The sequence below is a fragment of the Sceloporus undulatus genome, chromosome 8 (genome assembly GCF_019175285.1).
Source record: "Sceloporus undulatus isolate JIND9_A2432 ecotype Alabama chromosome 8, SceUnd_v1.1, whole genome shotgun sequence".
Classification (NCBI taxonomy): domain Eukaryota; kingdom Metazoa; phylum Chordata; class Lepidosauria; order Squamata; family Phrynosomatidae; genus Sceloporus; species Sceloporus undulatus.
In genome coordinates this window covers 21,491,230-21,515,829 of record NC_056529.1, presented here as the reverse complement: position 1 = coordinate 21,515,829, position 24,600 = coordinate 21,491,230, and the positions used below count along the sequence as shown (strand labels likewise).

At 44.4% G+C, this 24,600-nt stretch overlaps 2 protein-coding genes across 2 annotated transcripts in view; one reads left to right on the top strand and one right to left on the bottom strand.

Moving 5' to 3' along the window:
- Window positions 1-15,878, bottom strand: part of ANKRD11 (ankyrin repeat domain 11) — a 163,078-nt gene extending 147,200 nt beyond the window's left edge. The window contains 1 exon segment of the mRNA XM_042438040.1: window positions 15,503-15,878. The gene's annotated coding sequence lies outside the window, so the exon portion shown is untranslated.
- Window positions 15,879-22,829: 6,951 nt separating this feature from the next.
- SPG7 (SPG7 matrix AAA peptidase subunit, paraplegin) overlaps window positions 22,830-24,600 on the top strand; it is a 29,426-nt gene continuing 27,655 nt past the window's right edge. The window contains 2 exon segments of the mRNA XM_042437879.1: window positions 22,830-23,113; window positions 23,536-23,632. Coding sequence (XP_042293813.1) covers window positions 22,949-23,113; window positions 23,536-23,632 — 262 coding nt within the window. The 5' untranslated portion in view covers window positions 22,830-22,948.

Below are 24,600 nucleotides of genomic sequence, written 5' to 3'. Positions count from 1 at the left end.
TAACTACAGTTAAGCGAAAATTATACTCCGTGACAATAGATGCAAAGCGCAGGAAGGTTTGCAGCATGGCTGACAATAAAGTGCCTTCAATATATACAGCCTGCTGCATGTTGGGAAAAGGATGGGGAAATAATGACTAATCACAACCACTTCCAAGAGGCGTTTACAATGCTTGTTTGTCCCCCTGTTTTGTGTAAACACCACTAAAATGGCAAAAAAAACCCCACCAAGAAAATAAAAACGCTTGACCTGAAATATGTCAAGATACTGCTATTATTCTTTTTATTTTCAGTTTAAAAGATATTTACTTGCAGAAGTCAGAAGCTACAGTTTTCATTGCCATAGACAATGACCAGCGAGGGTTTGTAATTTGCATCCTAGGAGCGCAATGGCTCTGAACTAGATATGAAAGGGATTGAATTCTGAAGTAGGTTTGAACTGAACTGAAAGACATAGGTTTCGCTGTACTTTGAGCACTATCTCCTTCTACAGTGGCAATAGCTATTTAAACATTAAGTATGCCACAGAATATGTGAGTCCCAGTTTGGGGAGAAAAGGTGGCATATAAATAAAGATCATCACCATCATTATCACCATTATAGTAGACCAGTCCTGCCAACTACACTACTATGCTGGAAACTAAGGTCCCAAACACAATGCAGAAATAATCCAGTTTGAGACTGCTTTAACTGCCCTGGCTCAGTGTTAGAGAATTCTGGGATTTGGAGTTTATTGTGGCGCCAGAGCTTTCTGAAAGAGAAGACTAAATGTCTCATAGAACTACAATCCCCAGGATTCCCAAGCATTGAGCCAGGGCAGTTAAAGCGCTCTCAAACTGGATTATTTCTGTAGTGTGTTTTGGATCTTAGTTTCTAGGTTTTCCAGCATAACAGTCTAGTTGGCAGGATTGGTCGATGGTGAGAATGATGAACTTTATTTATATGCTTTCTTTTCTCCCCAAACTAGAACTCAAAATTAAAAGTAATTAAAGCAAACAAAGCAAGAATTCACAAGAACACTGAAAAGCAGCAGAACAAAAATAGACGATTAAACATAATAAAACTAGATCTAAAACAGAATGAATAGCACCTGCGGTTAACCCCACTCCCAGGTAAAAGGATCCATGCAACATTTGGCACATTACTGTTCCCAGATGGGAGCTTCAGCATTTACACACCTAAAAATGTGTAATTTGGGTGATCTTAACCACTAATTCTTACACATTAAAATGAAATTGCTGTTGCCTGCCACTATAAATGGAAACCTTACAGAAAGGTAATTTATGCAGCAATCTCTCAAACAGTGCTTTTCACATAAAAATTCTAATTTATGCAAGCACAAAATTGCTCCCAAGCATTTGCTCCTTCCTTAAAGTCTTCCTCAGCCACAATTCAGGGCTGTGTCCTTGCAAAAGGGCACATACGGCAGTAAATAAGATACACAGTCAATTTCACAACACAGCTCTGAGTCACGAGGAAGAATTACGCTTCCACAAGAAGACTTCAAACTTTCTCACTGCCAGCTGCAAATATAGTTCAGCCATTTTGGAGAGTACGGCGGCGGAGAGGGCAAAGCCATTCCTGCCAAACAAGTCCAGGAAACTAGTAGTGCCTTGAGCCCGCATGGCGTATCTTCCTCCCCGCATGAGTCACAGGACTGTAAACATCTATTACAGAGCAAGCACTTCATGGCCTCCTCGCCAAATCCTCTCCACCCCATCTATAAAGCTGTTTGCAGGACGGCACGAAGAGCATATTATCTTCCACGCAGCTTAGTGTTTAAGTACAGTCGACTTCAGGATCACCCCCCCCGGGGGGGGGTACAAGGGATAGATGTCCGTGGCATTATTTCAGTAATCTAAAGATAAAGAGGACAGACCTTGCTTTAAAAAAATAAAAGCTGAGGAGGAGCTGTACAGTTCACTCTGAAAAATGAACCTTACATAATAAAAAGTGTGTTAAGGCTTCCTCCACTGCGTTTCTCCCAAGCCCTGTTTCCTACAGGCTCAACCATAGCAAGGACTAAGATTTGCCCAGCTTTCTCAAAGTGGAGGACATAGAGTGGATTACAAGAAAATACGGCTAAAAGCCAACAAGTTCTAACATTAAAATGGTAATGAAAAGATATTTAAAGATAACACAAAAGAGGAAAGTGGAGCACACACCCCTGTAGCACATGGTGAATGGCCAAAAGACTGTTGAATAACAAGGCCTTTTTCCCTGCTAGAAGAAAGACGGGAGAAAGAGAGAGAGAGTCTAGGCTCCCACCAGAAGGAGCTGCATGGCTTGGGAGAAACCAGACAAAGTCCTCACTATCCTCACAAATGTGACCCTGAGAGTGATAGGACACACAGTCTGTCAGAAACTCTGGGCCCAAGGGCTCCATGAATCATAAGCAGGGCTTTAAATTGTGTATCTAGCTACTCAGAAAACATTTTTATGCTCGCTCAAATATTATACAGTTGGCCCTCCACATTTGTTGCTTTGACTTTTGTGGATTTGATTAATATGTTCTCCCTAGGAATCTAAGTTCTCCAGCGTAACTCTACCGGAACTTGACCATAGAGTTGTGCCGGAGAACCTAGAAGTTCCTAGAGAAAAGACTTCTCTAGGAACCTGGAGGTCCTCCAGCATGATTCAGGGATTCAGGGATCGACTTCTGGCAGATGGGGACCACAGAGTTGCCCTGGAGGACTTGGCCATTCCTAGAGAAGTGTTCTCTTTCGTAACAAGAACAGTGCTATTTTTACTTCTGGGTTTTCCACATTCTCCCCTAACCCCAGCAAAAGTGGGAGGCCACTGTATTTAAAACTCTCATAAGCACAACCCATACATACGTGAACTCAACAAAACTGCCATACCAGGACAATATCAATATTGTATCAGAGCCCCAGAGGCACTTTCTTCTGAAATATTCCTGGGTTGATCTGATTTTCTCTTAACTACCAAATTAAAAGCATAGACTGGAGTTCAGAATAGGACTATAGTCTCTATACATTTAAAGCCACTCCTTGTTTTTCTTTCCAGAGCAAATGGTTCAATTCCTAATGTAGGTCAGTAAGGAGACACAGCTTCACATGGCAACAGAATACGCCTCTGATGTGTTATAGGCTGCTAGACTGAATACTGGTTGTGTACGCATGCGTGAGCATCACACACACACAAAAATACTTTTAAGGACCTGGTCACACAGTACAGTACTGCAAGAGTGCTTCGGATCCCAAGGCTGGAAGCACACATCAAGCAAAAAATGAATCCAGCCACAAGCACTTGCTCCATGACAGAATATCCAACACGAGTCCCTTGGGAAAGTCAATCACACAAAGAAGGGATAAATCAGGACTGAAGCAAGCAAAAATCTGTGTTTGTTCCTTCGTGCCTCAGTACTGTAAGAGCAGCTATGGCTGGACATGAAGCAGAGACTCTCCACTCAGAGAGAAGACTGCTCCAATTGTTGTCATTCAATAAGACAAGGGCCTGTTACAGACTGCCAAAATAAAGCTGCTTCAGGTCTCTTTGGAGGTATGCTATTTAAATGATGCATGCATCCTAAGAATCCAGAAGCTGCACCAAAGCTGCACTCCAGCGCTTAGGAATGGAGGGTGGCTTTGGCGCGACCTCCGGACTCTTAGGACCCAGGCATCATTTAAACAGCATACCTCCAAAGAGACCCCAAGCAGCTTTATTTTGGCAGTCTGTAACAGGCCAAAGTTCCTTGCACTATGCACTATTTAAAAAACCCTAATAATACACAGTATTGTAGGCTGTAGATCCCCGTTTATACAAATGGGTCCTCCACATTTGACTTTTGCGGATTTCATTAGTATATTCTCTAGGAATCTCTTGGTTCTCCAGCATGACTCTATGGCCAACATCCACCAAGGATCACACCTGGAGGCTTCGCTAGGCATCTGTAGGTTCTCCAGAACAATTCTGTGGTCAACGTCCAGTGAATGTTGACCATAGAGTTGGTCTGGAGCACCTAGAGATTCCTAGAGAGGGGTTTCTCAAGTAAAAAAAAATAAGCGTTTTTTAATTTGCATTTCCCCCCACTTTCATGGGGATCTTGTGTCCCTAATCCCAGTGAATGTGGAGAGCTTACTATACTGCCTTAAAAAGTATGTTTCAATGCCACGGCAGCTATTTAAATGTACAAAATCTAAGAAGCTTTCTTAAAGAGGGAGGCCAGGCAGGGCATTTTTAGCTGAGGTCACCACTCTGTCAATAACAGCTCTTCTGAAACTAGTGCTCTATTCTATTGCTTCAACTCAAAACATCTGATGCAAGCTTAAGTGAGAGAAAACCCGGTCTTATCATACCTTGCTAAGTATTCCTAGAGCTTCAGCTATAAAAAAAGAGAACAGAAACACTAACATCAGCAAAATGTAGAAAGCAATGCCCACCAATTAAACCTTTAGCAACATTTAAGTGGTGGCCTCATCTCTATCTGGGAGGCTTGGAGGTCAGTTTGGGAGCCTTTAAATGCAAAAGAGGCTTCCAATTAAGGACAGAAGCCCTTCCACTAGCTGAGATGCCTGCCTATGCACTGTGAAAGGAAGGGGTGAGCATTAGGCACCTGGCTTCTTCCAGTAATACATCCAAGCGACATAAAAAGGCATGTGTCTTGAGATCAGGATTTCTTTATTTCTCACCAGTTTCAAAGCCACAAGAGAAAGAGAAGTTTAGAAGCAGGCAACCAGTTATATTGCTTATGGAGAGATACCATTAAATTGGATAGCTGCCTCAGTCAAAGAGCTTAAGTACAGATAATCAATTTGGTCCTCACAGAAACACAATTAGCTAGATTAGGCTGAGAAGTCCAGTTACTTACAGAGTGGTTAACAGTTTTCCAGTTGAGGATGTATCCCAGTCTCTACAGTTGACCAAGCATCTATACAGAATACTAATGAAATAAGCAATTTCCCTCCCTGGGCTGTAAAGATTCAAAATGTGATGGCAATCCATATACTGTATATGTGTGTGTATGTAACTCACAGTCAGAGCAAATCCACATAAAACAAAAGAGACTGTTTCTAGTTACAGAGCCTTTTTAAATCTGTAATGCACAGAACAATTCTTAGGTCAGATTTCATACCAAATTCATGCCACTAATTTCCAGAAAAGGCCTATTAAAAGAAGACTTGCAAGAAGAATGCCATATTATCTTTGTAATATTTAATACACACAAAGATATATCTTGCAAGTAGTGCTCACAGACCTACAAAAGACCACCTTGAAAGTATAATTCAGTCTAAGTGAAGATGAAAACCAGAGCAGAACACAGCACATCCATTAAGTAAACCAGCATTCGAAAGGATTTTCCACTCATCCAATATGTGTTTGTGCCACCTTCAAGTCGACTGTCACTTATGGCCACCCCATGAATTTCATAGGGTTTTCTTAGGCAACAAATACTCTAACACATACCCTCCAGCTCCTGGCATTCATTGCCAGTATCCCCGCCAAGTAGTAGCCAGGGCTCCAGTAGCCTGCATTATAGTAGATTTTATGTAACAGATGCCTATGTCAATTGATCATGATGATATATTTCCCACTTGAAGAGTCACAAGCATACCTCTGAACAATATCAGTTCATGAGAAGCAGCAACAGCAGAGTTATAATCCCCTCATGTCTTTCTGGTGGGTTTTCTATAGGTTACTGGTTGGCCATTATGGCAAAATGGAAGCTGGGCTTGGGTCTGATCCAACAAGCTCTTCTAATATACTTACAGTTCCAGACATACACAACACAAGATTCACAGAGCAAACTCTACAGCCGTTGTTACTATTCCCCTACCATTCCCATGGTGATTCCCTCCTCCCCAAACAAGTTGGTTTCACATGTTTCCTTCAAAGCTATTTTTATATTCGCATACGTTACACTGCCAAGAAAGGCCCTATATGGGTTGTTATTCTAAATAACTATGGGATGCTAGTTGGGAATATACTCACGCACTGAATGATAGGAATGGGGCTCTTAAAAAGACATGAGTGTATCTACCATGTAAAAATCTACCAGCAAAGCCAGTCACCAAGCAATGTAGTGATTTCTTTTCTTCCACCCTTCCCGCAGACCGTATCAGCCGTAAACACTTTTTTAAAATGGTGTACAATATTCCCAGCTAGGTTCTGGCGCATATCCAGCTGACAAACAGTAACTCAGGAATGTCCCCTAGATCCGCATGTATGAACTCCAGCTAGAATACACAGTGTGCCTAGCAACTGGATTTTAACAGCCGCACTTTGGCCTAAATGGAAAACCATTTCATTCTATTTCCTAGATACAGGCCAACTGTATGGAGGAGGAAAGGCAGCAGCCCTGTTTCACTCCAGTCCACAAGGCAGGGCTCTTCTTTATCCAGTTCATCAGTATATGGAAATGTTGCGTGATGGCTTCCACCGGGCGCTAATGTTACGGTTTTCCATACCTAAAAAGAGGCGCATACAAAGATCACCTGCAGTCCTTGGTACCATTAAGAATATTCCAGGAACATCATAAGCCTAAAAAGGATGCTTTTCTCACCTCAACGGGAAAAAGTCCCATTCATTACTTCATCTTTTTTTCCAGCAAAACCTTCGAGGGCTGGATATTGTTATCTACTGATACAAAAGCCTTCCTCCTTTAACAAGGAGGAGAGATCTAAGCCTCAGCTTGATAGCTCTTTGAAGAAATTGACAGTCTGATTGTTTTATAAAATCCAGCATGCTAAAGCTATTGAGGAAGATCTGCACTTAAAACTAGTACACAGCCCTGTTCTATATAAAAAGATGCTTTTGCTTCTTGAATTTCTTCAAAGCAGCAAAGATACTGCCAACAGATTCCTTCAGGATAAATAATTCAGAGCATAAATGCCAAGGGCAGTGCAGCAAAGTGATGGCAGATGGCAGGGACAACACAGACAGCAGTGTCTGCCTCACAACTGCACCTGAAAGTGAATGCAAACCTGACCTGGGAGGAGGAGGAGGAGGAGTGGAAGATAAAGCCAAGCTAAAAGCCTTCTATTTCAGATCACTCCCCAACAGCCAAGGCTATGGGGATTGTTTAAATGTTGTTGTTGTTGGGTGCTTCCAAGTCATTTATGACTTCTTGTGACCTTAAGGTGAACCTATCACGGTGTTTTCGTGGCAGAATTTGTTTGGGGGGGTTGCTCTTGCCTTTCTCTAAAGCTGAGAGAGTGTGACTTGGTTAAGGTCACGCAGTAGGTTTCCATGATCAAATGGGGATTCAAGGGTCAACACCTACTAAGTTCAGAACTTCCTAGGAAATGTGTAGATTTACAATCACTAAACTTGCAAGCTTGACCACAGAGGGAACCAGTTTCTTCTACACCAAAAGTAGGGCACCTGTGGCCCTCTGAATACGTTTGAACTCCCACTATCCAAATCACTGGAGTTCCTGTCAGGGGGAGTTCAACAACATCTACAAGTTCACAGGTTCTCCCACCCCTTTCTATAACCTGTATAACACCAGGGTGAAAGTCAGACCAGAAGCCCCCCATAACAGAAAACTACAGTCAGAATTCTGCTATTATCTTGTGCGAACATAAGTCCCCCTATGAAAGCTGTTGGACGTTTTTGTCTAATGCAAACATCTGCATTCAATTCACATTTTCAGAAAAGGAAGTGGGTTATGCAGTGTCATTATGCATACAGATGTATATATGCACATGCCTTCATTTGTGCATTCAACAGTATTTCTGGGTGTGCATTTGGTTACATGTTCAACACAAGCCCTGCATAGGGCAACTGATGTATAAAACCCCAGGCCAAGATTTGCACTACACCACTGTCAAATGAAAACCTATCTACACAGCTGGACCTTCTCCTGATCCTTAACAGTGTCAGTTAGTACTCTATCTGCTGTGCTAGTTTTAACCTATTATTTTACTATGTCTGTTCCTTTTATAAACTAATTTCAGATGGTTGTTTTTCTAATGAGAAGCAACCTAGAAATATTCTCAAATATTTGCAACTCTGTAAGGAAGCTTCAATATACTTTCAGTGCTGACATAAGACATACAATGGGAGTCTTTCTGGTTTGAGGAACGTCATTAGGTTTGTTCAAAGGTCATAACAAAACCTTTGAGGAAGATCATACAAGGGATATAAAATGGTGCCACAGATCCAGGAAGGAAATAAACAGTCAGGTTTTACCTTGCTCTGTGAATTTCAGTGGTTACTCCCCATTGTATAATCCAATGTTTTTTAATATGAAGTCAAAGGGCTTCACAGCCAGCATCCATAGGTTGTTGTGGCTTTTCCGGGCTTTGTGCACAGAAGCCAAAGAAACTGGGGTTTCTGATACTTTTAGAAAAATGCTTGGTAAATATGAGAATAGGGATAAGCAAGCTCTATTAACATATTGACCAAGTATTTTCCTCCTTTCTGAAAGTACATCCAAAAAACGTAGGATTACACAATGCCAAATCAGCTCCTGAAACACTTTTTCTACACTTGGAACATCCTTCTTTGTCCATGTAAAATTTCTGAGAAAATTCCAAGGAGATTTAAAACAGCAAGTGACTATAAACACTAAACACCTGTATTGCTCATAATAAATGGACTACCATTATTTGCCATATCTCCCTTTTGCAAATGCAAATACACAGACAATCAAGAAAGCCACTATTTGTTGCTGTGTGCCTTTAAGTCTTTTCTGACTTATGATGACCCTAAAGCAAACCTTTTCGGGGGGGGGGGGGGGTTCTACTAAAGGAAAATCTGAGAGCTATACCTTCAATACCTCACTATGAGGTTCGCCAGGGTAAGAACCCTAGTGACCTGCAGGTATTTTTTAACTACAACTTCCATAGTCCCTGCCCACTGTCTTTGCCAGGCAGGCCTTATGGGATTTATTGACCAAAACATTGAGAATGCACCAGACGCAGGTCTTCAGAATCGTTTGACACTTCCTGGCCAGGGTTTTCCCTTCTAGGAGACACCTTGCTCTCATAAATCCAAGGAATCATGATGTGGAGGGAACCGGTGTGAATACAACAGAACTTACTTTGGCAGAGCCACAAAGATTCACAAGATGACAGCAAGAGGATGCTATCCACATCTGGCTGGCAATAGTGAAATACGAATATCTCTTGTCTAAAGACTACCATCAACTACAAGTCACCGTTTTTAAAAGCACACTCAAATTCCACTGAAATCCATTCCGACTTTTGTTCTAGCAAATTTATGACATGGGCCATGGATTATTTCTATCAATACATTATATGCTCCAGCACTCAATACAAAATGCATCTGTAATAACTTGTTGTATCTCATGATCCAGAGGCAACAAGCCTTTGGAGCTGCCTCAACTTGCCAACCGCCCTAGCAAAGGACTTGATCTTTTGGTACAAGCCTTTCATTCAGCTCCACCATAAGTCTGTAAACAGCTCTCTGGAGCATTAGTAGATGGCCATTCTTCCAGCACGGCCACTTGGGGAAGTGGAGAATGGTGGGGGAACACCCCAGTCCCCTATTATTATCCACAGCCCTTTCACATCTAGGTTGACAACTAAACAGTACCTGTTAAGCCATGAAACTCCAGTTGCTGACTATTCATATTAATAACTCCAGAATCCCCTTTAACCCCAGCAATCTTTTACTATGTTTACATAGCTCCTGTCAGACCAAAGTGCACCTGTCCTGCCTATCCTAGCTTGCTTTCCAACTGTTCATGCTGTGGCTTATAGGAATCTCTTCCAATACCTCACTCTCCTTGGAATGGATTTCAAGCGCCACCTTGATGGAAACCAAGAATTTGCTGTGGGAATCATCCAGACCTTCAAATGCTTCTGGACTGCAACCCCTAGGAGCCACAGCCAGCTTCGCCAATGCTGAGTAATAGTATCTGGAGGGCCACATGATTCCACCTCTGCTTTGAAGCCTAACCCTAAGAACAATAAGGAAAACAATGCCTTTCAGTTTTCAACATGGTTTTAGCTGTTTTCAGAGGGCATAGCCTTAGCCTCAGTAAAGACTGATTTTAAAAAGTAAGCTCAAATGTTCCAATTCAAAAACCTTTCGATCTGGATGTATACTTCTATTCTGGTCTGGGTGCTCAGAAGGACTGATAACACAAAATTTCAACACACTTCCCCCAAATGTTATTGCAATCTTGACGGAAACTGAGTCACTGCAAAGCAGAGTAGGAAGTAAGGCATTTATAAAAAGACTGCTTTGGGGGAAGTTCCCTTGTGTCCTGGGGGCCTGCTTCAAGCAACAACACTGACTAAAACCATTAAGGCATATTTTTTTTTCAATGGTAGTGCACCATACCATTTTTGTTTTACATTTAACAGAACAACGGTAGACAAGGATTTCCAATAAAATGCTGCAGGTATCATGTTTAACTAATAGGGCATTGCAGGCTTTCCAGCCCACTCCCAGCTCAGTAGCCATAGACATCCATACCGTATTTGTCCCTGCAGATGGCTGTTAACATATGCAATGGCTTGCTTTCTTTTCTATTACTGCTGCCTGTTCCCTTTGCCATGAAAAGCACATGCCTAAAATCAGTAGTGTTACCTAAAGCAGAACACACACACACACACACACCCCCAAAACGCCTCACATTTTAAATCTGTTTGCAAACCACATCTGGAACAGAATTACAGGAAATAAGCAAAATAATATCCAACCTAGACATATTTACAGCCTATTTGCAGACACAGTCTAATTATACCATTCAAAGAAATACAACTGGTTATATAAACTCTGGCTGACTGAAAAAGGAAAGACTGCTGCTACAGTCCGACTAAAGCAGAGGAACGTTTGCTTTCTCGACTGAACAGAATCCTATCACAATATCAAAGACATTCGTTTTTGGAAACGGAACCTGTTCCTTTTATGCTCCAAGAAGCAAACACACTAAAATTCTCCAAATTATATTTTCCAAAACAAAATAAAAAGAAAGGTCTGATTTTTCCCCTGCATGTTCGTTTTTGTCTATGCTTCCTTAGCAAAAAAAGAGGAAGGAAGGAAGACACTCAGGCTTGCAAGATGCAGAGTAAAGCAATACCATAGATATGATATATGATATATATATATATATATATATATATATACACACACACACACACACACACACACACACACACACATACACACACACCTAACTGTTTGAGATTTTTTATGATTTCAAGATCAGCAAACAGATATATATGCCATCTGCATCAATTCTGAAAGCCCCAATCCTGGCCACATTATAGGACTGCAATTTAGTATCTGCCTAGAATAGATAGATCACGTTTTATGTCTCTTTACACACAGCTCTCTCATTCCCTCTCCTAGTCTTCAACAGCCAATAGCACATCTTGCCCTTGCCTTAGACAGGAACGGATATAAAATGCAGTGTCAACCTCAGTCCCAAGAGAAATCCCACATCTGCACAGCCTGGCCTTGGCAGTTCTCTATATTTAATGCCCAAGCAAAGAACAGCTTCACATGAGATACAAAGTTGCACACCAAAATAATTATTTTAGCAACGATGTGTCTGAATAATGTCATCTGAATGTGGGAAAGAGGTCCAAGGAGGTCTGCAGCACCATCACTAGTGTGTCACTGGGACATTTTATGGTTGCTGTGTGCCTTCCAAGCCATTTCTGATGTATGGCAACCCTAAGGCAAACTTATGTGTTTGCCTTCCTTGCCAAGGTCTGTTCTGATGGCACTGTCTTCTTCTGAGGCTGAGAGAATGTGACTCACCCAAGGAGACCCAGTGGGTTTCCACAGGGATTTGAACCCTGGTTTCCTGGAGTGCTAGGCCAACATTTAAATCATGGCAACACACTGGCTGTGTCTTCTAGTATGTTGTTCATTTAGGACTAATGCTGGTAAACTCTTCCAAAGCAGGAACTATTTCTAGGAGACTGGGTTTGTCTCCCCAGTTATGGGGACAGGGCTGTAAGCGCAGCCACCCAAGACAGCGGCACGGGCCACTCTTCTTTTCTTCTGAGCCCTTCCAGTCAGAAAGACAAGGCAGCCCAAACTCAGCCTGCAGAAATGTACCAGCAGTTTTGTTAAGGCAACCTGGTGTTTGGGACCACAAGTTTAAAAAATCCTGACCACTGGTTATGTTGCTCAGGTTCATGGATGAAGTCCAAAGTATCTGAAGGCCACAAGGTACAAGCTACTTTAAAGAACAAAGGGAAACATGCCTCCTCTCTGGGAGGAGTAAAATAATATTGGGTTGCACCACAAAAATGCCTAGCAAACTATAAAGTGAGACAACATTCACAAAATGAAAGAACATCTCTGTAATGGGAGAAGCCCAAGGTTGGTAGCCTTGTGGAGGGCTTTCTTCTCACTCTTGACCATACAACAAAGGGACACAAAGAGATCCCCATTGGGTCAAAGATTTAACCTGGCTTTATTTCCCTAACCATGCTACTCATTAAAGGCAGACAAAAGGCTCCTAGTTGAGGCACACATTTTCACCCCAACAATGGAAAGTCTATTCCCCCCAAAAGTTTGCAGGTTTTGAATCAAAATAGCGTTTTCTATGAGAATTTGCAATCCATCAAAACTCAACATTGGTGTTTTCAGGAGTGGTGTTTTTTTCCCCTCCAGGAAATGGAACAACTGACAACGTCGGATCCAGAGTTAAAACTTAGCAACAGCTAAGGGGGAAACTAAACAGCAAAAACACCTCCTTTTGTCGCAGCTGAGACCGACTTCTAGGAATTACAACTACTACAACGTTTTCAATTGTGGGCTGGTCTTGCTCCCGACTTTTCCTGGCTAGGCTATTCGGCTGCTCCTATTCCCTTTCTGGAACAATCCCCCCAGAGACGCACTGAGCCACAGAAGACAGTGAGCGATGGGCTCTGAAGGCCGCCTTCCTTGTGACAAGGGAGATCTGTGCTCAAAACCAGAGGAGGAGGGCGAGGGGGGCAGCCGGGCTCCTTCCTGCGCCTGAATATCCAAACAGAGGCCCAACTTTTCTGAGGCGGAGAAGCTGCCCCGAACACACACCGGCCCTTGTGCCCCATGAAGGGGCCGGTTTTCAATCCGCAGGCACACATCCCTCACAAGACAGCTGCTTTCTCTGGGAAAAGGGCAGAGGGCATTAGAGGGCTCAGCTCCTCCAGGCTTCTGCCGAGGGAAGAGAGAGACGATTTGCCTTTCTAAACATGTAATCAATCTGGAAGAGAGAGAGAGAGAGAGAGAAGGGGGAGGCGGGGAGGTTTTAAATTCTGTGGCGACACACAGCTGCTTTTTATTTCTTGTTTCAGGGGAAAGAAAGGAGGGCAAGCGCAAGAAAAAGGCAAGGAGGCATTGTCCAGATTAAGGAATAAAAGAGATGCAGCTCAGCCAGACAGAGAGATAGATATAGAGATCTATACACAGTACACACACACACACAGGGCGAATAATGACCCAGAGATGATGAAATGGGAAATGGCCATTCCCAGGGCAAAGCCATTTCCACAGCAACAAATATCCCGTCTTTCTCCCCCCCCCCTTTTCCCTCCCCATTTCTAATCCTGGACAAACCAACTCTGCTTTTGCAATGCTCCCAGGGCCCTGCCTCTGTCTGCAGTGGCTGAAACCAGGCAATGATGACCCATCATCCATCAAAGCCTGCACCATCTTGCCACTGCAGCTTCCAACGGCCAATCTTTCCCCACATTTCCAGCCGCATTCCCACATCTCCCCCCCCTTCAAAAAAGACTAGGCCCTCCGCATCCCTTTGTGCACAAAGGCACCCTTATGGCTTGACGTTGGCCTCCCCAAAACCCTACTCCACAGTTATGCCTTTTAACTTCTGTATACTTCTTATGAAATCTTACAATGTTTCCAATCACTTCAATTGTTTGGGGGTTTTATTGCGTGGTTTTCAACCTGTGTTTTTTTAACCTGTGAAGCGCTTTGGGTCCCTTCTGGGAGAAAGGAGACACACAACTGAAGGCAATCAATCAAACAGACAGATAGATAGATACGAGTTTCATGGTTTGACTGAACACTTCTTATTTGTTTATGATGTTTCTTTTTATCCCTGCAAATGTGGGTTTGTCATGCCTTTTTATGGCTGTATATAATAATTTTATCCATGTTAAAGTGCATTGTAATGTTCCTGGAAGCTGTGCGCTGCCTGGTCCCTTCAGGGAAGAAAGGCAGCATAGAAACGACAGGAAACAAGTAAAAGGCTGGTTTTTATCCCACTTTTCTCCCAAGGCTGGGACCCAAAGCGGCTGAAGAACACCATCCCTATCTCTACTTTGTGCAACCAACTGGGCTCCTACTCACAGGCCTTGAGCAGACACTACACAGAGGAGGGGGCTACTCTTGGGCCAATGAAACAGACCAGGAGCCAATGGGTTTGCACTCCCCCCCCCCGTCTCCCCCCAAACACCCCTTTTTCTTCATGCGTAGAAGGGTGCTTCCTGGGCCTGAAACCACCATCACTTCCTCCCTCTTTCTCTCTCTACCTTTACATTAAACCAACACTAAACAATTTGGGGGGTGTCATTTACAAAGCCCCTCCTCACCATCAACACCACCATCTCCAAGAAACCTTGGCTCTAATTCTGAGTTCTTTCCTTCCAGCAGCAACCTTTGCACAAGAAGACATCTCAACTCAACCCCCAAAGGCTTGGGCTTGCTGTCTGGATGTTGAAGGCAGCTCCCTAGGGCTGCCTCTCCGCAAGGGCCCCAGGCCCAGGGCTCCCCCAAAACACCAGCGCCCCAAAAGTCTCCCCCATCCTCACACACACACATGCAAATAGGCACAAGGGAAGGGGTGCCCTGAAAACCTCACCCACCGCCATCTACACACACACAAACATCTATAGAACACACAGAGACAGACACACACCAGGGAAGTCCAAAGTCTCACCCACACACGCACACAGAAATACACACACACATATAAAACCATGGAGGCTGCACCCCAAAAGTCTCACACACACACACACACACCCCTCAGGAAATGCCGTCTGGAAGCCATACTAAAGCTCCCCCATTCCAGAGCCCTCACAGCCAGAGAGAGAGACACAGAGGCAGCCCAGGAAGACCCCCAGACAAAAAACACACACCCCCAACCACCTTCACAACCACACACACACAACCCCCTCCTGAAACGTTACCACCTCGAACCCCTATCAAGCACCGACCCACTTAGGAAGCTCTCTCTCTCTCACACACACACAAGGGACACCCCAGCAAGCCCCCCCAAAGACACCGCGTACACATCACACTCGCCCATTTCCTGCTCACAGCCACAGAGACAGGGGCGCCCCAGGAAGAGCCCTCCCCAAAAAGGCACCCCCCACAAAGCACAGACCCTCTCCTCGGGAAAGGGGGGCTCGCCCCCAAACCCCCCGAAGACCCCGTCCTTAGAACCCAAGGCAGACGGGGGCGCCCCAGGAGGACCCCCCGTGGAACCTCACCGAGCCCCTCCTAAACACCCCCCAGGAAGACACTCGCCCCCCTTTTCCGAGGCCCCTGGCAGACCCCCGAATCACACACAAAGCCCCCCAAGAAGCGAGCAGGCCCACACCGACCTTCCTTCCTCTTCTTCCTCCCGCGCGGCCTGCCTTTGCTCTGCCCTGCTTGCCTGCCTACCGCCCGCCGGCCCCTCGAGGCCGGGCGGCGGGCGGATCGGCGAAGGGAGGGCCTCTCCTCCTCCTCCTCCTCGGTGCTCCTCTCCGCCTCAACACCTCCGGCGTCGCCTCCTCCGCGCCGCCCGCTCCATCGCCTCCTCCTCCTCCTCCTCGTCCCCCAGCCGACTGCCGACTACCGACTACTCCGACCGCGCTGAGGCTGCGCTGGGTTCGGCTTGGCTCCCCTTCCTCCTCCTCCTCCGCCGCCGCTCCTTCTTCTTCTTCTTCTCCTCTCGGCCTTTCCCGGTTCAGCAGCGCCGCTTCCTCCCTTCGTTCCTCCGTCCCTCGCCGAACCCTCGACAGAGACGAGCCTCCCCATTGGCCCGATGAGACGCCGCTCCTCATTGGCTGGATCCACACCGGAAAGGGAGGGGAGAAAAAGAGGGAGGGTTCTGCTAGTGCTGCTGCCGCAGCCGCAGTAGCCGCCATGGCGGTGACGCAACCGCGCACGTGACGTATCCCAACAACAGGGGGAGGGGCTTAGGGAAGAAGCAGCAGCAGCGAAGGAGGAGCCTGTGATTGGGCGAGCGGGTTTTCAGCCCGTGATCGTCATCACGTGACACACACATAGAGGCCTTTAAGCCCCACCTCCTTTTCCCTTCTCCTCCTCCTCTTCAGCCCCCCTCCCTTACCCGCCTCTTGTTGCCATGGGCAACCGGTCTGAGGCCTAGTCTCTTGAAGTTTAATAACCATAGATAGATAGATAGACTGACAGACAGATAGATAGGTGATAATTAGATATTAGATACTCTATTAGATATTTCATTTATTTAGAGTATTCTATAATTAGGAAGGTAATTAGATAGTGCCAACTGGCCCCACTGGCCTCTTCATGAGGTAAAAAAAGGTCTTATTGTTGGCGACCCTCACCTGGGGCTTTCTTGGCAAGATTCGTTCAGAGGAGGATTGCCATTGCGATCTTGAGGCTGAGAGAACGTGACTTGACCAAGGTTGCCCAGTGGGTTTTACCACAGCAGAGTCAGGATTCGAACCCTGGTCTCCCAAAGTCCTAGCCTGATGCTCAAACCGCAACGCTGCACTGGCAGCTCCCTGTTAAAAATCATACAGGAGAATAAAAATATACTACCAAATAAAATAAATAATAATATAATAATAATAATAATAATTTATTTATAGCCCACCCAATCACAAGGAATCCAGGCAGATTACAGCAATAAAAATACAGAGGATACAATAAAATGAGATTAAAGAGAGTGACGTAAGCCACAGAATTCACAGCTAAACCTGATGGAAATGGAAGACATTCTTCCTGGCGCTTCTCCATCTGAAGATGCCAAAGCCACAGATGCTGGCGAAACGTCAGGAAGAAACTCTTCTAGAACATGGCCATTCTGAAAAGCCCACAAAAAACTATGGATGCCGGCCATGAGAGCCTTCGACTTCACATGAGAAAACCCACTTCCTCAGGCACTGCTTTCTCTTAGATACTGTGTGTTAGCAAATACGAATGTAGATAGACTGGGGTCTGTAAAGGCTTGGACCAATGAGCATGAAACACAAGAAATACGCTCTTGACACAGTTCTCTCTGAAGCTGGCATTTATTCAGAATAAGGACTGTGATCATTTGCAGCTGAAGTAATAGCTGACCCTACCATTCCTCCAGCCTCACTCTGCAGGCTTAGCACTTGCAGTGTATCTCTAATTCTCTGTTTGGTTTCAGCTGTAGGTATTTGGATGTAGGATGATGGCATCTGTGACAGGAAAACATATTTTATTCACAGTGGCACAGCGTTCTAAAATAAAACTGGCTTTTGCTTGAGGACATACTGTCTTGATAATGAGGCAAGATAATTACAAACCCTGAAAGAAAGGTGGACGGAATAGTGCTAATGTCCTACACTCCAGTCAGAAACAGGTGGTTGGTGTCCAAGAGCTGTCGGGTCATTAATCCAGTTCAGGCCATTCACAGTTTATCCAAACAAGATTAAGGAAGAAACAAGAGGGTGGCCAGCAAGTGAGTAGTCCAGAAAGGCAAAGCAAGGAGTAAAACAGAGTCCTAAATCACAGCCAGTCCACAGTCAAGAAAGACAAATGGTGAAGAATAGTGCCAGTCACCAAGTTAGAACAGTTGCAAACGAAAATGACACCAGGAAGGTGCTGGGAGATTGATAGACAAATGTCTCTAAACACCAGGTGTTTACTTAGTCAGAATCAATGTAATCTCTTGTTATCCCTTTCATGGTCTGCAAAGGGTGGCAGTCTTCACAGTCTTCCACCTTCTGCTGCGGAGCAGGGCCCCTCCATGGCCTCAGCCATCCTTGGATTTGGAGAGGCCACAAAATCAGGAGCTACACATTCATGGACATCTGAGTCTGAATCATACAACTCAAAAGGATGAGTTATGATAGCTCATGTTATTGAAAAGCAGGCTACCTGATATTCAGGCAAAAAACAACCACAACAAAAGATGCACAAAGCCAACCCTATCCGTGTCTACTTGGTAATAAATCCTGCTGCTTCCAAGTAAGGAGGCAGACTTACTTTAAATAATCGGTTAATATTGACAACGGACCCACCTTGGAGTTGCATATAGCTGTAGGATTCAATTGAGTACATGGCTACCTCTTGCACAGTTTTGATTGTCATTCACCCGGCGCATACCTGTAGGCACACAAAGTGGAGTAATGTGCAAAAGCACCATTGCAATACATTATTATCACAGATAAAGTTTCCTGCAGATAACTAAGTGCCTCAGTGTTTATTTTCGAAGCAGGAAGCATTGACTGTGTGATGATCTCTTATGTCAATCTGTGTTGGTTGGTTTGGACACCGTACACTGTCTGCCTTTCTCTTTCTCTCTCTTTTTACTTGATTTTTCAAACTCTCTTCAGTCCCCAGGCGCATACTTTGCAGTACTGGCAAGATCACTGATGTCAGCAGGAAGTCTAGCCATAGCAAACATTAGGTTTCTTGTCATTCCGAAACCTTCCTCACCTAAGCGGCTTCAAATCCTAAAACTTCTACTTTTGCAGAATCATGGAACGAACTGTACTCTGCCCTCCTTGTACTGTATTGATTTGGGTCAGATTTTAAAACCATTAGATTTCCAGAGTGCATTGATCTAACAAATCAGGAATTGAAGAGGGTGAGCTTTTGAATTAAGATAGGAAGCCACTACAACTAGATTTTAGGACTATGTGTGAATTGGTTCCCATTGCAAGACTGTTGCAGTTAATTGTTTTCCTTCACTAGCTTCTTCCAACAGCATCAAAATCTCTGTCAAAACCCTGCCTTTGCCCTCTGCTATTTTTCAGTGATGTCATACCTGGAGTCTGTCCCAGTAAAGCAAGCCTTGTTCATCCTGTATCTGTGTTCGCCGAATACTGGATGTGTTCCCAAAAGAAACTTGATTACCAAAGGGCAGTCAATGAAGTCCCCTTTCTCTCAAGGTGACATTTCATACATGCAAAGGGTGGACAATAACACTTGCAATTATGCAATCTGGATGAAATATATTGTTGTTGCTATGTGCCTTCGTTGTTTCTGCCTTATGGCAAGCCCATCACAGTGTTTTCTTGTCAAGTTTCTTCAGAGGGGGTTTGCCATTCCCTTCCTCTGAGGCTGAGAAAGTGTGACTTGCACAAGGTAACCCAGTCTGTTTCTGTGGCCAAGTCAGGATTCGAACCCTGGTCTCCCAGAGTCATGGTCCAACACTCAAACCACTACACCACACTGGCTCTTAGTATATGTATAAAATATATACATATATAAATATATACATATGTGTGTGTGTGTGTGTATACACACACGACAGCCAACAAAGTATAGTGGTTTGAGCATTGATCTACAACTCTGGAGACCAGGATTTGATTCCATGCTCAGCCCCAGAAAACCTTGTGATAGGTCCACCTTAAGGTTGACCTGAAGTCACAGAACAACAAATACATACGATACAATCTGAAGAGAGTATATACACACACATATGAGATATACTCTGTGTGTGTGTGTGTTTATACACAATATGAAATATATACAAAGCAGGCTCTTTGCTTGGTTAGAAAGTCTGAGAAGTGCCAGAGGAAAAGCAGTTAACATCCTGGGTGTGTCTCTCGCGAAGATGGCTGTTGAGATGCATTGCTAGCAGAAGGAAGAGTTTTGCAACCCTATTGTTGTTTGTGCGGCTGTTGCTATGTTGCCTCCAGAGAAAGGAACAATTTAGTCAGGGAAGAAACACCGGCCTGATTTCTGTCGGTGAAACTGAGAAAGCCTTGGAGCCTGACAGGCCTGTTCTGGGAGCAGAACTGTGTATGCTCTAACACTCCTCTGAATGTAACTCCATAACTCCAAGGTGACCCCAGTGATCTTCTGACCGTAGCTCATTCAACAACAAGGGTCCCCCCCACTCTTCTCTGTTGCACAACTATTAAGATGCGATTCCTGCTTATCCGCCCTGAATCTGTTTTTCTGCAATGTGAATCCCATGTTTTTTTTTCCCTGTTGTTTGGAGAAGCCTGGAAGGGATCAAAGGTAGGTAGGTGTGTACAGGTTCAAAAAGAGTTTCTGAATGAAGCTAACACCCTTTTAATGAGGCTGGAAAGTCCCGCATGCAAATGTGAAGCTTATTACACCCAGATTTGGAGGCAGATTGAATATACTGTATGCCTCTCACCATGCTGAACCCTACCCCCTTCCTGCATAGCTTTTTGTGACCATGCTCCGTTCTCAGCGTTGTCTTTTATTTCTATAAAACTGATTAGTTGCTTTCAGATTTTTCTGGGCCTGTTCGCTATTGTAAGTATCTTGTAAGAAGTCTGACTTAAAATGGTATAACAATAATAATGGTAGAATTAACAGACACGGCTGTGTTAATCTGGAATTTCGGTATGCAAAGGGATCTTGCACCACCTCTAAATATATGCAACAGATCGCACCTGATCCTGGTAGCTAAGCAGGGTCAGCCCTAGAACTTGGATGTGAAGCCACCAACCAATACCCCTGTTTCAGGGGAAGGAACTGGCAAAACCACCTCTGAGGCTTCCTTGCCTAAGAAACCCAATTAAATTAATAGGATCCCCAAAAGTTGTCAGGCAGATTGAAGGCACATACCATCACCAGCTGCAGAAATAATGCAGTTGACACCACTTTAACAGCTGTGGTGTGATGCTATGGGATCCTGGGATTTGTAGTTTACTGTGGCAACAGAGTTTCCTGACAAAGATAGCTCACAAAATTACCAATCTCAGGATCCTTTTGCATTGAGCTATGGCAGTTAAAGCAGTGTCAAGCTGCATTAATTCTGCAGTGCAGATGCAGCCCTAGTCGTCTTCTGATTTCTTCACTGCAGTCTCCATTCTGATTAATGTCTGAGGGCTTGTCTACGCTGGTGAAAAATGCCATACTCACTCCAAAGCCGGTGCTGGCAGTCCTGATGATGTTTGGCTACTTCCATGGAGGACTCTGGAGACCAGGGTTCGAAGCCCACTAGGTGACCTTAGATAAGTCACACTCTCTCAGTCTCATGGGAAGGCAAAGGCGACCCCCCTACATAATAGGGTCGCCATAAGTCAGAAACAACTTAAAGGCACACAACAACAAAGAAAGTCCCTCTGTTAGGGCTTTCTCCTTGTCTTACCATATTAAAAAAATATGAGACTCCACAATCATGGTCTCAAGCCAGCTGGCTTTCTGTTTAATGGGTTTACAAGTAATCTCAGGCTGATGAAATAGTTGCAGACCATTGGCTAGGTATCTGCAGCATCTTGCATAGCAGCACATTTATGGATGACGAGGTTATGAAAAGCAATAGTGACTTGCTTTTAAACCTGGTTAAAGTCCAGAATAGCACCGTAACCGGTTTCTGTGTATTTCATCAGCTGCTGTGTCAAGCTTTCCAAGTCACTGGGGAGCTGGCTGAACCTTTTTGCAAATGGAGCTGGGGGAAATCTCCACCTGTTCACCTGAATGGAAGCATTTATTTAGCTACAGCAAGATGATTATTACAGGGAGATAACTTCCAGCAGGGCTGTCTGCACTGCAGAAATAATCCAGACTAACACCACTTTAACTGCCTTCTGTCAGACAGCTCTGGAGCCACAATAAACTACAATTCTCAGGATTCCCCAGCACTGGGCCAGGGGAGTTGAAGTGGTCTCAAACTGGATTATTTCTGCAGTGTGTTTTGGACCAATGAGAGGAAAGTGATAATCTCTCTCTCTCTTAACACACACACACACACACGTGTGTGTGTATAATTTATCAGTCTTGTCATAGTATATATATGTATACAGTATCACTCTCTCTCACACATACATACAGTTTATCAGTTTTCTGATTAGAATAGTTAAAAGAATCGCTTGTGAAACCTTTGAAATAAACTAATTATGTATATATATAATCACACAATATTTATCAGTTTTCTGATTTAATGTATATACTGATACACTATATGTTATATATGTGCATATAGTGTATATATGAATGTATATATAGTGTATGTATATAGTATACACTATATATATAGACACACACTATATACATGTATTCTATAGATATATAGCATACCTTAACATATATATATATATATATATATATATATACACACACATACATACACACACACACATAATGTTCATTTTAAATGTTTCAGAAGCGATTCTTGTAAGGAAGGGCCCCTGAATGTTTATCAGTTTTCTTATTTTATATACTTGTGTTTGTGTGTAAAAGAATCACTTCTTAAACTTTTAAAATAAATCTCTCTCTCCATATATGGCGCTTTGGAGGAATATATATAAATATATTATTATTATTCCATATATATATATATATATATATATATGGAATGGAATAATAAATACATACATACTATATATATATATATTCCATATATATATAGAGAGAGAGAGAGAGTGTGTGTGTTATATTATATATACGTGTGTGTAAATATTTATATGTATATATGTAATTAAGTACAGTAATTATATATACACACAGTGCTGTGGAATATGTATGGGTATGTATATGAGTGTGTGTGTGTGTATATATGTATATATATGTGTGTGTGTGTGTGTGTGTGTGTGATAATATATATATATAATAGGTTTGTGTGTGTTTCCATAGTTGTATTTTAACGGTTTCAGCAGGGATATTCCTGTCAGGATGGAAGGGAGGGAGGAGGGAGGAGGGAGGGCGGCGTCGGCCATCTTGAGCTTGGGGGCGGGCCTAGCGGCGAGGCGGCCATACTGAGAGGCGGCGAGACTAAGAGCGGCGGAGGCTCGTTGATTGGGCGCCAGCAGCCAAGATGGCGGCGCCCGCCTGGCCTTCCTCCCCCGGACGCTGCCTGCTTCTCCTGCTGGTCCTCCGTTAGAGGCCCCGGGGCGCCTGGCAGGATGGCCGGGGCGGCTTCGCTGATGGAGCTCCTCCGGAGGAGCCGCTTGGCGTTGCTGCGGAGGAGGCTGCCAGGAGCAGGAGGGCTTCTCGGGGGCCCTACGCTCCGAAAAGGCCTCGGAGGCAGAGCAGCAGCAGCAGCAGCAGGAGGAGGAGGAGGCCTTGAGGTAGGCCTTCGCCGTTGTAGGAATAAGAGCAAGCGATCGTGGAGGTGACGAAGGGCAGGGCTTGCCCAGAGGGAGACCCTGGCAGTCCCTGGCTCATAGAGGTACTGTACCTTGGGAATCATTGGGGAATGCTTGCCCCTGGAGATGCATAGGGACCCTCTCCAGTGATTCCCTATCTATCTATGGGCAAGTATGGTCTCTCTATGAGCAGATAGGCTGCCTATAGACAGACAGTGCGGAACATGCCCAGCGGGTATGGCTTCTGTGGAGGATCTCAGACTAGTATCTAGGTAGATTGGGGAATGGACTCTCTGGTGATAAGTAGCTTTGCATAGCGCTCTCTCCTTTCCAAGGTCCCCTCTTTCCGTTCTTCCTGGGACTAGTCTTGCCTGAAGCTAAAAGCTCCTCTTTTCTCTCCTCAGAGCCTTCTGCTGCAAATGCTTTCTCCCGCATCTGGACAACTTGCGCAGTCTGTAGCAAAAAGGCAGTTTGCTCCCTTCTACCTCTGGAAACTTCTGGGTGAGTAAAGGACATTTCCTCTCTCTTGACAACAAATGTCATAGAATCCTCGAGTTGGAAGAGACACAAGAAGGGCCCTGATCCAGCCCAACCCCCTTCTTCTGCCATGCAGGAACTCACCATCAAAGCATCCCCATTGACAGATGGCCATCCAGCCTCTGTTTAAAGACCTCCAAGGAAGGAGACTCCACTACACTCCAAGGAAGTGTGTTCCACTGTCAAACAGCCCTGACTGTCAGGAAGTTCCTCCGAATGTTGAGCTGAATCTCTTTTCCTTTCATTTGCATCCATTGCTCCATTGGGTCCTAGTCTCTGGAGCAGCAGAAAACAAGCTTGCTCCCTCCTCAATATGACCGCCCTTCAAGTATTTAGATAGGGCTATCCTATCTTAAAACAGGGCTATCCTATCCCCTCTTAACCTTCTCTTCTCCAGGCTAAACACCCCCAGCTCCCTAAGTCCTTCCTCATAGGGCTTCATGGTTTCCAGACCTTTCACCATTTTAGTCGCCTTCCTTTGGACACATGGCTCCAGTTTCTCAATGTCCTTTTTGAATTGTGGTGCCCAGAACTGGACACAGGATGATTCCAGGTGAGGCCTGACCAGAGCAAAATAGAGTGGCACTATTACTACCCTTGATCTAGACACTAGACCAGGGGTAGGCAACCTGCGGCCCGTGGGCCGGATGCGGCCTGGCAAGGCCTTGAGACCAGCCCCCGGCCTCGTCCTGCCACCAATTGCCGCTGGGGCCTTTGAGGGGCAATTGTCTATAGAAGCCTCAGAAACATGCATTTATATTAACATTTTTTAAAAAATCAGCAATTTTTTTCGCGTGTCCTCCATTTTTATTAAAAAAGTGTCTTCCATTTGAAAATTTTGTCCTACATTTGTCCTGGTTTATTTATATACAGTGGTACCCCGGGATACGAATGCGCCGCCTTACGAAATTTCCGGGTTACGAAAAAAATCC